Source organism: Cyprinodon variegatus, unplaced genomic scaffold (assembly GCF_000732505.1).
Source record: "Cyprinodon variegatus isolate N-32 unplaced genomic scaffold, C_variegatus-1.0 Scaffold386, whole genome shotgun sequence".
NCBI lineage: Eukaryota > Metazoa > Chordata > Actinopteri > Cyprinodontiformes > Cyprinodontidae > Cyprinodon > Cyprinodon variegatus.
Window position 1 is genome coordinate 420060 of NW_015150839.1, and position 11538 is coordinate 431597.

The 11538-nt window shown below is 38.7% G+C and overlaps 1 protein-coding gene across 19 annotated transcripts in view; it reads right to left on the reverse strand.

Annotated features, from left to right (window-relative positions):
- LOC107092571 (collagen alpha-1(XIII) chain-like) overlaps positions 1-11538 on the reverse strand; it is a 104868-nt gene that overhangs the window by 36020 nt on the left and 57310 nt on the right. For 10 of the 19 annotated variants that reach the window (XM_015387128.1, XM_015387131.1, XM_015387130.1 and 7 more), the window contains 9 exons: positions 10416-10499; positions 9449-9535; positions 9345-9362; positions 9219-9254; positions 9067-9123; positions 8961-8984; positions 6795-6848; positions 4647-4691; positions 882-1016 (listed from right to left, as the gene is read on the reverse strand). In XM_015387128.1, coding sequence (XP_015242614.1) covers positions 882-1016; positions 4647-4691; positions 6795-6848; positions 8961-8984; positions 9067-9123; positions 9219-9254; positions 9345-9362; positions 9449-9535; positions 10416-10499 — 540 coding nt within the window. The remainder of the gene's footprint in view (positions 1-881; positions 1017-4646; positions 4692-6794; positions 6849-8960; positions 8985-9066; positions 9124-9218; positions 9255-9344; positions 9363-9448; positions 9536-10415; positions 10500-11538) is intronic. The other 9 variants (XM_015387137.1, XM_015387136.1, XM_015387132.1 and 6 more) reach the window with 3 other exon arrangements.

Sequence of the window (11538 nt, forward strand, 5' to 3'; positions counted from 1 at the left end):
TAACTACATTTTTTCCCCTTTTACTTGATGTATTCCAGCATCCAGCTGCCATGCACGTGGGCATTGTCAGTTTCACTATAGCTCTGGTGAATTTCAATGGTGAAGTCCTCTGGAAATCTTCAATAATTGTTGTTGATTGCAGATGTGTCTAGTAGTTCCCATTGATTTTGCTTGTGAAGCGGGGAGAATGGCGCTAGACTTACCGCACCTGCCATCTTCTGGCAGTGACGCCAAAAGATGGCAGGAGGGAGGTGTTACTATATTTGGGCAAAAATGGACGCTCCCAGACTCAGTGATCGCGACGAAAATTATTTTAATCTCTTCACTGACTAAATTCATTAAATCACCTCGAACATATTAGGTTTAGGTATAAATAATGATCCATTGGTCATTCCTTGCTGACCAGACTTTTCTCTTAAATGTGCTCCTTAAAGGGGAGGAGAGACCTTTTTCTGAAAGTTCTGCAGAACGCCTGTTTATGTCTGTTTGCTTCTTAAAAGCATCAAAAAGCCATGTATTCACAGAGTAAAGAGAAATGATTAAGGTATGCTAAATTAGGTTAAAGAATATTTTGGATTTGGTTGAAGTCTTATTTGTTTCATGTCCGACTCTTCCTGATCAGGCTACACAAAACATTTCTGACTGTATATTAGCAATACTCTTAAAATAACAAAATTTTCATTTATCACTATTTCTTTCTAACATACTTTTCTATCAGTAAAATTTTAAATTTTTAAGTTCTGTTGTTTAAAAAGTAAGCAGGCCCTGATAAACTCTCTCCCTCTTCTCACAGGAATCATAGTGGTTGGACTGTGGCTATGGTTAAAAAACAACAACAGAAAACTGTATAATGATAATATCATGATAACAAAGAGACTCACAGGAGATCCAGATAAACCTAAGTCTCCTTTTTCACCCTTGGCTCCAGGGAAGCCCATGACACCACTTTCCCCTTTGGGACCTTGAGGACCAGCTGGACCTGAAGGACCAGGCTCTCCAGGCTTCCCCCTGGATCCCTGAAAATACATGAGTTCAATGTTCCTTAAATTAATATTAGTAACACTGATGATATTGAGGAAGTGTGTGTATTATTCGTTCTTTTGCATAAAATCTAAAATAAACTTTATTTTTATTTTTTCTTCTTTCCAATTAGTTGGTTTTACAGACAAACTTTTTATAAACAAATACTAATGCACATTTTGTGTTATTTGTTAAAATATTTTAACCATTGTTCAGCTAGGGTAATATCTGAAAGGCTGTCAAAATTGGTTCTAGATGTTTTTAGGTTTAAATTTTTAACCATTGTTGGCTTCTATCTCATAATATTAGAGTTTAGGTAACTAGCTTTTAGCTACCCTATTTTAGGTATGATTAATGGACCCAGGTAAGGACAGAGTGAAACATACATACTTTGATAAAAATAAAATGTAGAAAAGAAATAGTGATACCATAAATAAAAAAAACTGTTTGTGTCCACAGGTATGAATTTGATGTGGAAAATGTCCCTGAGTTCAATTTTGTTGTTGGTATTTATTTCTGGGTGATCTCTAGTTGTGTTTCTCTGTGACTATCTAAGAACCTCCTTCTCAGGTATAAAGCCCAAAATAAAAATAAAAAACATCTCCTTGATGGGGTAATATTTGAAACTGAATTACCAACTCAGTATGTAGTCAAGGGCTGTTTCTAAATTCACAAGAACGTCAGTACGCTAATTCTGACATTTCGAATTAAAAAGCTTCCTGGATGGGAAGCAAAACATCTTCAAACTTGGAAACAACGTCCAGTGGATTGTTTTTTATGTTTGTTTAGAATTACAGCACAAATGTTCAGTAACTTAGCATCAAAGTATATGAACGGAGCGGAGCGCCACGCAGTAACCGCTCCCCGCTCAGGAGGATGTTCGCTCATTCGCTCTGCCGCTCAAAGTGGCACCAGAACACTCCACTCAAAATCCGCTCCACGCTAACCTTCATTTTCCTGCGGCTACAGCAAAATCCCTCCACGCTCGCTCAGATTTTCAAGAGAAGGCCTTTTCTGACATTTTTCCTTCATGTAATGATGCCAGGGCCCTGAGACACATGGCATTTGATTTAATGATGTGACCGATACATGAGTATTATCAGTATTTATTTATTTTACTAGACTACATTAAAAAAGGTCACTTTGCATCTCATTGCAAATGAGATAATAGCGTATAATGCATGAATGTGATCCATGTTCAAAAACAGGGTCTTACCACAACGATCACTCTATGTAAACCCACTCTGTATAGTTAAGTATAGTTAGTAAATGTTTTTATGATATTTTATCTCACTTTTTATTACACAATATGCAATCCTTGGTCTTGGCGATTCCGTGGTAAAGTTGAAACATAGACTATTACAGATTATAGGCACAGACTACAGCATAGGTATTGGCCTAGGTTTTAAGTCAAACGTGAATTTAAATAAAGTTGGAGCGAACTAGAGCGCAGCAAAATTTTCGCTCAGGCCTTTGAATTGAAAACCGCTCTGCACTCCACCATATTTATTCTGCTTCGCTACACAGCTCGCTCCACGCTCCACTCACATGCTCTGCATAGCACAAAAAAAAGTACCACTTTGGTTTAATGGGGGAGAGCTACGTAAAAAATTATTTTTAGGATATTTATCTTTGATGATGTGTGAATTTATTACACCTTAATATTAGCTGCCTGTTGCGTGTCAGAACTGATGTTGTCCACAATAGTTTATTTAATAAGTACAGTTCCTCTGTCTGGATTAGAGACTGACACGGGAGTGTATTTTCACTCCTGTCCCGTCCCACTCCCACAGAAAAAAATAGTGTCCCGCCCCGATCCCGGGCCAGAGTAGAAATCTAAATCCTGTCCCGTCCCACTCCTGGTGAAATTACTCCCACTCCCATCCCGCTCCCATTCAGAAAGACTCCCACTCCTGCACCACTCCCATTCTTGTTGTTTTTATATTTTGACAAGGCTGGAGCCATGGATGTTTCCTCATCTGCTAACGTGTATGATGAATAATAAGATGATGTGGCAGACTGGAGATGTATAAAGTGCCTCTTTAACTGTTGATAGGGCCGCTTCCTGAGATGTGAGCCCGGTTGGTAAGCAGCTGCCTTCTGTAACTCTAAGCAACTTCTCTGATCTGAGTAAGATTCCAATTTTTTACCAAAATCTGTTGTCATGTCTCCTGGTTATTCAATACATATAAGTTATGAAGTGTTTGTCTCGAGTGATCTCTTTTCAGGAAAAAGAACCGGATAGAGAAAGCTCCAAGGTGTAGACACAAAGAGCCTAATCTTTAACATTTCTGAAACAGAGGTAGCTCAAATGGTCAATTTAACTTCACTAACTGATCATTCAACCTGTTTGCCAGGTGTTTGCCACCCGAGCACGCACAGGGCAAAGTTGAACATGCGCAGAAACGTGGTGAAGCCTGCAAAGAAAAGGAGGGAAGCAAGAACAGAGGTGACAGGAAAGGGTTTGTCCGACCAGAGAGTGCGACCAGGCAGGTTTTAAACACTGCATGTGTCTCTGTGGCACAAACACTCCGCCATCGGTCCTCTCTATTTCAATTCTATTCAAGATCTGGAAAAAAGAAGTCAAAATTAAACGTATTTAATTTTCATTCTCTAGTAGCAGGGTGAGATGGTTTGTTTGGGTAGAGACTTCTATCCAACGACTCCTGTGCACAAGAGCAAAAGTTGCCAGAGGAATCTTAAAGTAGCAGGAAGACAGTCAGTGGTTTCTAAACCAAGAATAACTACGCTCATAGAAGGCATCGTCACACATCTGTCTCCGCCATGATTCTGCCCTTTCTGAGCTTTTTGGTTCTGGTTTCATGTGTTTTCCTGGTCATTGGTTTCATTTCCATTTTGTGTCACTCTAGTTTTTTCTGGTTGTATTTGAGTTCTTATATTTCTTGTTTAGTCTCCATATCTGGGCTGTCATTGCCCAGAAGTGGTAATTGTTTTTCTGAAAGATTGTTTGTGAATAAATGCTTTTGGTTTTGTTTAAGTGTTATCTTTGAGTTTTCGTTGATTTTATTTCCATTTTGTGATTCTAGCTATTTGAGTTTTTTGGTATTTCTTGTTTGTCCTCTTGTGTCAGTCTCTTCCCCCTAGCTCCCTTCTAGACTCCTCTGTTCACACCTGCTCCCAATCTGCTGATTAGCCCGGTCTTTGTTTCTCTCTCCCATGTATGCACCTCCTGCTCAGTCACTGTTTGCTGGTTTGCCTTATGTCTTTGCCCTTGTTGTGAGTATTCCTGCTTTTCAGTTTTTTTGTGGATTTATGTTTTTGGATTTTTGCTTCTGTTGCCCTTTTTGGTTAATTAAATCTTCAAACCTTCACCCAACTTGACAGTCTGTAGTATTAAAGGCTATTTGCACAGTTTTAACTTGTTCCAGAAGTAGTTTTTTTAAACAGGCTGATTTGAAATGTGACTAAAGTAAAAAACAAAAAACAAAAAAAAAACATAAAGCTAACAAAAGATGACAATAGTTTTTTCAGGGTATCTAAAGCTAATAATGTGTGAGTATGAATGCACACAAAGTTATTCAAAGATTACATTTACATATTTTATTCTGATTAAAAACCCCTAGATTAAAGAGGAGTTCTTGCTGACTGATGACAGCATAGATTACCTTTTCTCCATCCACTCCTGGAGGACCTGGTAGACCAACTTCTCCCTGTGGATAAAGTGGCTTTGGATTTATAAATTTGCATATGGTTATAGCTCCTAAAATAAAAAAATGCATATTTTTTTACATGAAGCTGACTGCAGTGTAATTAGTAAGAACAAAAATATCGGCCTGAGTATCTGTGTCAGGGATGGAGGTCTTGGTCTATTAATCAAAAGATGCAGAACACGCACTATAAACGCTAATTAGCATAAACATTCATAAAATATGTTAAATACAGAAAACAAACCGACCAGGCAGCTGAACTCTGGGTGGAAGTATCAGCGCTCTTCCTGCTAAAGTCACCGAACAGCCGATGAAAGGAATTTAAAAAAGGCTGATTTCATAAAGCCAAATATAAATACTGGCTGAGTTCGAATTCAGGGGCTGCGCATAACTTAGAGCAGTACTTATACAAAGATAGTAAAAATATGTAACTATTAAGCATTTAGGATAAAGAAACTCTTAATCTGTCAATCTGCTCTATCCAGATCTCCTCAAGTGGAAAAATTTTAGATCTTCCTTAAGGAACCTTTGGCTAACTGATAATTATTAAATTAATCAATTTGCAAAATAATTGTAAGTTGCAGCCCTAGTTTAATCGTTAAGTTAAGATTCCATTAGCTGGTAGATCCTGCCTCTCATAGCACTAATTATGCCAGAACTGTCATAAATATAAGAAAGATTTATAACCCATAATATTATGCCATAATGAATTAAGTTTAGAAAATATGTATCTATATGTAGCTTCATTTATTAACTTAAATATTAGCTTATTTTCATAATGATGAGTCTAATAGCAAGAAGCAAATTTGTCGGAATAAGTAAATGTTTTTTTTCTTAATGCTGTATGTAAAAAGAAACATATACAAATGAGCAAATGAGAATATTAGGTCTTTACTCTCATACCATTACGACTTTATACTCATAATTTTATGACTATTCTCGTGACTTTATTATCGTAATTTACGACTTAATTCTCATAATATTAGGGCTTTATTCTCGTAATGTTACAACTGTATTCTCGTAATTTTACGAATTCATTCTCGTAATAGAAAAAGAAATCTCTAGCCTGGCCCTAATACTCAGTTGAAGATATACATTTATTTTCCTTTAGCTATTTTTGTTTCTAACAGAAAGGAGATAAGCATCATTTCAAGTATGAAAAACATGTAGCGTTCAGTTTTAAAACATTTTTCTTTTACATTTAAATTCTGGAAATATCAAGTAAAATGATTTATACAGTATTTATACTGTTCTCAATACTCACTTGAAAACAATGTGAGTATAACCAACTTTTTCATCATTTTACGTAGTATTTTAGTAATTCGTTTTTATCTATGTGTTCTCTGTCCTCAACAGTAGTCCAAAACTTTACTACTACAAATCGAAACAGAAATCTGAAGGTACCATTAAACAATTATCCGAAACCTATATCAGCCAGGCTTATAAAGTACGGCAGCCAATTAACTATTATTGTGATAATTGATTAATCTGTTGATTATTTTTTCAATTAATAATCACATAGGATTCTTTAAGGAAGACCTTTTGTTAAATTAAATCTGGTTTCCACCTGAGGAATTCTGGTTAGAGCAGATAGACTGAGGAGAACATTTTTATTCTAAAAGCAAAATATTCATTTTTTTGTTATGACTCCTGCTCTAAGTGTGTCGGTCTGTCAAATAAAGAAATGTTTTAGAGTCTCCAGTTACGATCACCTGCTGATTTTCTACGCTCAAAGCTCTAGCAAATCAAGGGCAGGATCCCGCCACCTCTGCCGCCTATCATCGTCTCAGATCTCCTTCCTAAGCTCCTGGTGCAGCTTTTCTCCTGCATACCAGCTGAACTTTTACCCTTCTCTGCCTCCTGTCCTGCCTGATGTTCAGACTATTCCCTGCCTCATTCATCCTCCGGCCTTTTCCGTCAACAGTATCCAGGCCCCTAGGGGAAGACCGCTGTAAGCCTTTTGCTAAGCTTTTCATCAGAGCACAAACTGATGAAAAAGCAACAATCTAGAAATAAGTAAGAAAAATTACTTAAACTTAAATCAATATATATTTCTGATTACAGTGTTAGAAAATAATGTTTCCATATTTCAGAAATTTCTCCTACCTTTGCACCAGGGATTCCCGGGGGTCCCGGAGGCCCAGGTAAACCAGGAAGCACCTAAGAAAAAAATGAAAGAATGTCAACAATTGGTTCCGGGTTCAAATCCCGGCCCGGGGTCTTTCTGCATGGAGTTTGCATGTTCTCCCTGAGCATGCGTGGGTTCTCTCCGGGTACTCTGGCTTCCTCCCACAGACCAAAAACATGACTGTTGGCTTCTCTAAATTCTCCTTAGGAGTGAGTGTGTGCGTGGATGGTTGTTTGTCCTGTTTGTCTCTGTGTTGCCCTGCGATAACTGACTTTTACAAATGAAATGGTTACTGTGCTAGTTACTGGTAAATGCGTAGTAATGCTGCGTTCAAACCAAAAAGCATTTTTGGCATCAAAAACTCATAAACGCAGAAATCTGTACACTGGATCAAACTGAGGTTCAGTTGCCTTTCTGTTTGGCGTTCCGATGTTTATCTGCTCTGTTCTGTGGCATCAAACTAGAGAGCAGCTTGACTTTATTTACTTTATGAGTTGGAAAAATTGTTTTAACACATTTTTAAGTGAGAAAGTCCACCTCCAAAAATCCTCTGTTCATCAGGATTATGATCCCACTAAAATATGCAGTTCCTGTTCGGACTGCCAGACCTCCAGCCAGGAGGCATCGCTGTAAAATCCCCACTGGAAGCTCTCTGCTGCGGCCAGCCTGTGGGGGATTTGCAGCTACCGTTCGTAGCGGCTGGAAGTGAATAGAAAGACTTTTTAAGGCCGGTCTTAAAAACTGCTATTACCAGAACATACAATCAAATCTTTTTTATCAGCAGGTTTTAACATTTCTAGTTAATCTGGGTATTTATAAACCGTTTCTCCATAGTTTATAAAAAATGTTTTAGTGCAGCAATAATGATCAGAGCTGCTGTCTGTTCCTTCTACATAACAATCCACTCTATTTAACCTTTGGAGTTTAACTCCTTGATATTTTTTCATGTTTCATATGTTGAATTTCCACAGAAGTGATGACAGCTTGCAGGTAGTGTCTGTCTCTGCCAAAAAAACTCCTGGATCTGCTTTTCTGATTGGTTGATGCTCCGGCGTCCATCAACAAAAGTTCAATTCACTGAACTTGGAGAGAAATATCAGCTGTGCTGCTGCCATCAACACTTTCATTTATAGATGTTCAAGATCGGTGTGTTTTTCAGTGTAGTCCTATTTCTCTAACTGCGACTAACTAGATGTGCTCTCTTCATCCTCTGACATGGGAGCTGGCTCGGAGCTCGTCTGCCTGGCTGTGTGTTTCCCGGACGGGGCCGCCTTTTACAGTTGCTTTTTGTTTCTCTGCTTCTGTCTCCTTGAACCCCAGTGGGCCTCAGCAGATGGCCGCTCACACTGAGCCTGGTTCTGCTGGAGGTTTCTTCCTGTTAAAAGGGAGTTTTTCCTCTCCACTGTCGCTACAAGCATGCTTAGTGTGAGGGATTGTTTTTGAGTAAACGGGTCGATGCAATCGACTGGTTTTCCTTAGATAGAAAACTTTAAATCAATTTGACTGGATGATCTGGCGAACTGTAAAGTGCCTTGAGATGGGCGCTATAGAAATAAACTGAATTGAATTTAACTCCAGCATTGAACGCTCGGATACTCAGATGCCAGAAAGCTTTAAATGCCCCGCTGGAACTCTCAACGCCACCCCCCATAAACTTTGCATGTAAACCAGATGCTTTGACACCCAGAACTCGCCCGGTCTGAACCCAGTATTTAACACAGTTGGAGCTCAGGCATTATTAAGTAACATCTTAGCTCCAACAATGCCAATGACCAGATGATCGGACAAGATTAAAAGTTTAATGTAAAAGGAACCTCTATTAATTCATGAACTCAATGTTCAAATAAACAAATGTATCTTTTGATTTTATTTAAGTAAACAGTAGCTATATGAGACCCTGTATGCAGCCTGTTGGATTATGTTGCTGGAATGTCTCGCTGCCCTCCTCAGCTCAGCCATCAGTAATGAGGAGAGACAGGGCAGGATGTCAGATGATAAACAGCAGAGGTTTTCTCTACTGAGCGGTATGATGATCTGTTAGGAGGTATTCCTCCTCCATCCACGTATGAGTCGTTTGCTGCTGTCTGATTCTCCCATGAACCAATAACCCAAAATGTGTAGTGAAGTCCCTGAAAATGACTTACCCTTTGGGGTATATTGCGGATATCCTGTAGAAAAACACACAGTGTTACTATGTTACAGAACATGTCCTACATTGTAGATAAAGGAAAGATTCTGGGACTGGAATACATTTTCAGTGTTCTGGATATCAGCCTTTCCTGGAATCCCAGTTGGCCCCCGTGGACCCTAAACAATAAAATAAAAAACATTTGTAAAAGTAGCTTGAATCTTAGATCCCATGAAGGGGGGACAAAAATTGAAATGAGTTGTTGAAGACTTACTCTTGGACCAGCAGGGCCTTCCATACCTGGTTCCCCCTAATATAAAAAAATAAATAAATTCTATATTTCCATTGTGTTTCACCTTAAACTGGATTTTTTTTCAATGCTTTAGTTTTTATATCTCACCTTGTTTCCTTTCTCACCCTAAAAAGATAAAGTTTTAAATGTCATTAAGTTTTTCTCTAAAGAGGTCACTGCTAACTACAAGGTGTCTTTGAAACATATCTCACCTTGGGCCCAATTGGACCTGGTACTCCTGGTGAACCTGGTTCTCCCTTACACCCCTTCTCCAACAGGTTGGGCTCTCCCTTTTCACCCTGGTGCAGAAGGAAAATGCAAGTCTTCACTAACAGCATGCAAGTTTCTTTTATACATCAGAAATCCAGTTGTTACTGTTCATACAGGATTCCAAAGAAGTTAAAAAAACAATCCACTGGATTGTGTTTCCAAGTTTGAAGATTTCTTGCTTCCCATCCAGGAAGCTTTTTCATATCAAAATGTCAGAAATAGCATTGAGTTCGAGGCTTTAGAGAGTGGACCAAAACAAAGCCTTATTTTTGGCTTAGAAAACATGCTAATTGAACCAGAGGAACGGGTCCGCCCCTTAGGAATAGAGTTGTTTGGGTTCTTTGTCAGCTTACAGGCTAACAAAGAACTCCCAATTCCAAATATTTTGTGGAAGGAAGCATAAATACTGCTCTTCGTATTATCGTCCCCCATGGTTGTTGTTTTTCTTGCCGCTTCTGCGTAGCAAGACGCAGAATAGTGACCTTTATCTGCTACTAATGGCATTCAGGTTGGATGAATGCCACCTGGCCGTTCAGACACAGGTCACATTTGAAAAGATCAGATTCATATCGGATTCAGGACCACAGAGCCAAGTGGCCTGGGTTGGATTGTAAAAAATCAGATCTGAGTTGTTCAGACTGCCATGAAAAGATCAGATCCAGGTCGCATCTGGGCCAAAAAAATCGGATTTGGGTCACTTCAGGCTGCTGTGTGAACGTAGACTTACTAAGTCAAAGGAGAACACCACAACCCACCCTCCCACCGCAATTGTGAGGAAAAATTATCTATTTGTATTATTAAGAACAAGATCATTAGATGCAATGTTTTTAATTGATGTTCATACCACAAATCAGAAAATACTTGAAGAGACCAAAGTATTTTTGCATTTAAAACTGAGCTGGCACTTACCGGTGGCCCAGTGGGACCATTAGGGCCTGGAGATCCCGGGGGTCCTGGAGGACCTGGGGGCCCTTGTATGCCAGGGACACCCTGCTGAGAGGTTTTAAGTTACAATCTGTCATGGAGCACATCTGGAATCACTAGTAACACTTACATAGCATCACCTGAAGAAACTACAAAAAAAAATAAAAAATAAAATACAGACTCCAAAGTCTGACTTATTTTAGGCAAAAACACCTACATGAGGGTCTAAATGAGTTCCAAGAATTTCCTTATGAAGTCATCCTAACTATTCTATTTAAATATAATGAAAGATGTCCGTGCTAATTTGATTTCATTAAAGCAGCAATGTCTACCTTTTAGCCACAAGGGGCGCTAGACCTGTAACTTCAAGGCCCTTAGAATGGAGGTTTCAACAGGGGGTTCCGCAACCCCTAGGGGTCCACAGAGGTACTGCATGGGGGTCGCGAAAGTTTGGGTTGATTAGACTTTTTTTTTTTTTATATTCCCCCACTGCAATTTTTTCCACCAATTGAAATATATTTAAATCCACAATAACATGAACTCAACAATCGTAGTAAACAGATAAATGGAGGCAGAAGATGTCTTTCAGTCATCAATGCTCACATTCAGTGACACACAGGAGCTCTTTCAAGCTGGACACCATTTCATTCACAACACCTGTCACATCAACCCGGAATCAGAATCAGAAATACTTTAATAATCCCAGGGAGAAATTACTTTTGGTGCTGTTAGCTACGCAGCTCCTTGTGCGTGGAATTTTTTACAAAGAACCTGGAAGTTGACCGAGTTTTTATCTTTAAATGCTTTTAAGTTGAAAGTGAAAGAATTTGAAGCAGCCTCAATGATATGTAATTGTTTTACTTGAAATTATTTTTTATGTACCTGTCATTTAATGTAATGTATCTCTGTTTATTATGTAACTTTGCTGGCTCTTGGCCAGAACTCCCTTGAGAAAGAGGTTTTTAATCCCAATGGGATTTTTTCCTGATTAAATTAAGGTTTAACAAAAATAAAAATGTAATAGAGTGACTATAGGACCAGTTTGATATAACACTATTTCATACAGTATATATAAATAGTCCTCGCTCCATCTCGCCATCAGTTTGGG